The 4,068-nt window shown below is 33.5% G+C and overlaps 2 protein-coding genes across 2 annotated transcripts; both read right to left on the reverse strand.

Moving 5' to 3' along the window:
* Nucleotides 1-409: 409 nt before the first annotated feature.
* LOC119667970 (glucose dehydrogenase [FAD, quinone]-like) lies at nucleotides 410-2,442 on the reverse strand. The gene is made up of 2 exons (XM_038077323.1): nucleotides 2,310-2,442; nucleotides 410-2,253 (listed from the first exon to the last, which is right to left on the reverse strand). Exons 1-2 carry the CDS (start codon nucleotides 2,424-2,426, stop codon nucleotides 529-531), a joined length of 1,842 nt encoding a protein of 613 aa, XP_037933251.1. The 5' UTR covers nucleotides 2,427-2,442; the 3' UTR covers nucleotides 410-528.
* On the reverse strand, nucleotides 2,423-3,227 carry LOC119667971. Its single transcript, XM_038077325.1, has one exon. It carries the CDS (start codon nucleotides 3,220-3,222, stop codon nucleotides 2,440-2,442), a length of 783 nt encoding a protein of 260 aa, XP_037933253.1. The 5' UTR covers nucleotides 3,223-3,227; the 3' UTR covers nucleotides 2,423-2,439.
* Nucleotides 3,228-4,068: the final 841 nt, after the last annotated feature.

Genomic DNA, 4,068 nt, shown 5'->3' on the forward strand with positions numbered 1-4,068 from the left:
TTTTTGAAATTAGCATATCAAAAGAACAACCTTATACTCGCTTAATTGTAATACGACAACATACATACATACAAATAATTTCAATTTCTCATAAAAATAATTTTAATAAAACACATATTTATTTCTACAAATTTTTTTATTTTTCTTAAAATTTTTAACGGCAAAATTTTTATTAAAACTTTAAACACTAATTAAACAAATAAATAACTTTAAAATTTTTTAAATAAAAAAATGTGAGTGGCGAGTTTTAAATAAAAATGGTTTTTGCTATGAATAATTCTAAAAATAATGGGAATGAACAAATTTAATTTATTACAATGAACAACTAAATAAATTATATACACAATTCTAAATTTCATTTAAACAACAATAATTAAACTACACATATACTTATTTACACATGAAAATATTTTTAAAGAAAATAAAAATTTAATAGAAGAAAGGTAACTGACTAGTTAGAAACAGAAAACGCAATCGGAAAAGAAACAGGACCAAGTGAAACAAACTGTTAGTAATCATAATAAAGAATTAACCGTGCGAACGTTTAGGTCGGGCACCCCAATCCTCTTTAATCAAATCTGAAGCTTTTTCACCAATCATGATTACTGGAGCGTTTGGATTGCCATTCACAATAGTGGGCATTATGCTAGCATCTACGACGCGTATACCAGATACACCGTAAACACGTAAGCGTGGATCAACTACTGCCGTCACATCCCAACTTGGACCCATCTTGCAAGTTCCTGTTGGATGATAGATAGTGAAAGTGAATTGTTTAATACAGCAACCCCAATATTCATCCGACATAAATTCATAATGACGGCAACCAGGCAGTGGTATATTATGTGGTCGCGAACCGAAACGTTGAAAAGCTTGAGTATTAGAAACGTTAATAGCTAATTTAATGCCTTCCACAAGCACATCAATATCTTCTTGATGTGCAAAGTAGTTAGGTATAATTTTAGGTTGATGTTGGGGATTTCGTGAATTCAGTCGCACCCAACCGGTACTTTTCGGACGTAGCAAGAGCGGCAAAATAGACCAAGTTTCAGAATTTTGTATGGGTTTATACACGGTGTTATAAAAACCGTCGCGTAAATTTAGAATTTTACGTATTTGTTCACCTCCATCGGAATTAATTGAACTCGGACAAAAATGAAATTGTATATCTGGCCAATCTACAGCTGGATCCTGATATTTACTATTTAAAAATGCTACTGCCTCCACACCAGAAAATGTCATTGGTCCACGTTCTCTTAAAATGTATTCCATTGTTACTGGTATAGTTTGAAATCGATTTCGTGTAACTGTCAACGGTGCATCAACAACAAATGTCAAACCACCTAAACCAACATGATCTTGTAAATTATTGCCAACAGGTAAATCAGATATCACTGGTATATCAAATTCCTGTAAATGTTCTGCTGGACCAATGCCGGACAACATGAGAAGTTGCGGTGTGTTCAGTGAACCAGCTGCTGAGATCACTTCTCGACGTACAAAAGCGATATTTTTGCGTCCACCTTTTAAAAACTCTACACCTATAGCGCGTTTATTTTTATCAATAAGTATCTTGGTTGCTTGTGAGTGTAGAAGTACATCTAAGTTTTTACGCAAACGTACGGGTCTAATAAAAGCTTTGCCTGTGCTACACCTCGCGCCCCTACGAATTGTGCTTTGTGTAAGCATAAATCCTGTTTGCTTCTCACCATTGATATCACGGTTCTCGTAGCCCATTTCCATGCCTGCCTGTAGGAATGCAACAGACAATGGAGTACGCCATGGAGACTCTTGTACAGTTAAATAACCACCAGTTTCGTGGTAGGGGGTGGTTGCCAAATAAGGATTTCGAACATCTTCGGATTTTAGAAAATATTTTAAAACGTCTTCATAGCCCCATCCGGTATTACCAAGTGATTCCCAGTGATTGTAATCATTCTTAGAACCACGCACATAAACCATAGCATTCAAAACACTAGACCCACCTAAAACTTTACCGCGTGGCCAAAAACAACGATCACCTTTCATGGCCTGACAATATTGACGCGTGGGTGAAGGGGTTGTTTGATATTTCCAGTCCAAATCAGTTAATTGTAAATAGCCTGCTAGTGCAGGTACATCAGAAATTTCAGTTTCATCTCCTCCAGCCTCAAGTAAAAGTACAGTCCAGTTACGTACTTCTGATAAGCGATTGGCTACCACTGCACCTGCGGAGCCACCGCCTATCACTATGAAATCATATTGACGTCTGACCTTGAATTAAAAGTAAAAATTATTTAAGCACGTTTTTTATAAATCTTTATTCTTACTGTTTGTGGCTCTTGCACTTTGCTTTCTGGATCGACACTTTGGTAGCGATAAAAGTTCATGCCGATAGCTAGTAATGGTATCATGCCAAGCAAAGATGTCATTGCTCCAAACGCCATGTTTCAGTAATTGTCAAATCCACGGTTCCTCCTTGACTTTTGCACGTTGTTTGGCAGCGAAACCCACGGCTGGTGCACTCACAGATAGTGTGGCGTCTGATAATATTTTAGGCGTATAGTTCCGTATTCCACCCGGTTTGCCTGGCTTATAGTGTGCCCGTGCTTTTTCGTCTTCCTCCAATATGTCTAAATAAGATTTAATATACAAATGATGATTGAGATAATTTTTTTGTTTATCCAAAGATTTATTCGATTTACTCGATACTAAAGATATTGAACAACCGCTTGTAGAACTGGCTGAAGAGCTAGATGCACCTGATGAGACAGAAGAACAATGACAGGATGAGGAGTAATAAATTCCGCTATCCGTACTAATTGAGCTTTTGCGATGCAGCTTTGTGTTTTGAAAATCGTTTGATGGACGTTTACTATGTACAATCTTTTCGTAGTGTGTGCTGATGTCTGTTGAACTGCGACTGCTGACGGATGTGATCTGATAATCGGATGTTGTGGAAGCTGTAGTTGTGCTGTTGTAACTTAATTTTTTGGCTACTTTAGATTTCTCATAGGTTTGATTGGGTAAATTGTACTTTTGACGTTGTTTAAAGTGTTCGTCGTCAGTGGATGAAGCTGTCGAAATGCTTGATGAAGTATAGATGGGGTCCTTATATTTAGTGTATTTATCGTTAGAAGGAAAATTTTGATGCCTTAAATTGTTGTGTATTTGTGTTTGTTGTTGCTGTTGCTGCCGTCTTCCCGTGTTGCATTTATTTTGTTGTGATATCTCTTGTCCCATATTTTGTTGAGATTTAATATAGGAAACTATAAAAAAGAATAAGACAAGAGATATAGTTTCATATTGATTTCAAAATTATGTTAAAAGATAAAATATAATTTTTGAATGAAATTAAATTAAGATTTAATATAGGCACAAACTATAGAATTGAATAAAAACTTATAAAAAAGTTTAATATAAATGAAAAAATTAATTAAATAATTAAAATAATTAAATAATTTATTAATAAAATATAATTTTTAATGAAATTAAGTTTTCTATGAATTCAAATGCATATTTTTATTATAACTTTGTTAAAATTACAGAAAAATAAAACTGTTTTATACAATGCTTGTTATTATGTGTCTCTTTTTTTAGGCCTACATTATTGAAACTTTTTTATTACTAAAATTAAACAATTGAAAATAAAATTATAATTAATTAATTAATTCAATTATTCTACAGCTGGTTTATGATTTCGTTCTAATATAAACACAGCAAGTTAAATTGTTAATAAAAACTTTCATAGTAATAGTAGTATAATCAAATTCCAGAAAAATATGCGAACAAAAAAGTCAAGTACGGCTTTGGATCAGTTGGTTAAGGTGCGCTGATTCTGAGCTTCACATTTAGCAGGACCCGAGTTCGATTCCTGGTACTTGCAGTCTCAAAAATAATTATAGCATATACAAATAATTAAATACAAGAATTATTTCCAAGACCACTGATGATGGGTATTTGGCAATAATCGAAACAGCTGTATGTTCAGCCAAAAATTCAATTAATTAAAATAATATAAAAAAAAATAAAATTTTTGTTGTTGTATTTCACTATTGTTTGAAAAAACCTCTTTATAAAATATAACAA

Source organism: Teleopsis dalmanni, chromosome 1, assembly GCF_002237135.1.
Source record: "Teleopsis dalmanni isolate 2A chromosome 1, ASM223713v2, whole genome shotgun sequence".
NCBI classification, from domain to species: Eukaryota; Metazoa; Arthropoda; class Insecta; order Diptera; family Diopsidae; genus Teleopsis; species Teleopsis dalmanni.

Bases quoted from the DNA above. Each gene is read 5' to 3' on its own strand.
- LOC119667970 (XM_038077323.1), bottom strand. From the start codon at position 2,426: ATGGCGTTTGGAGCAATGACATCTTTGCTTGGCATGATACCATTACTA. The intron at 2,254-2,309 runs GTAAGAATAAAG...TTTTAATTCAAG, and splicing joins AAGTGCAAGAGCCACAAACA to GTCAGACGTCAATATGATTT.
- LOC119667971 (XM_038077325.1), bottom strand. From the start codon at position 3,222: ATGGGACAAGAGATATCACAACAAAATAAATGCAACACGGGAAGACGG.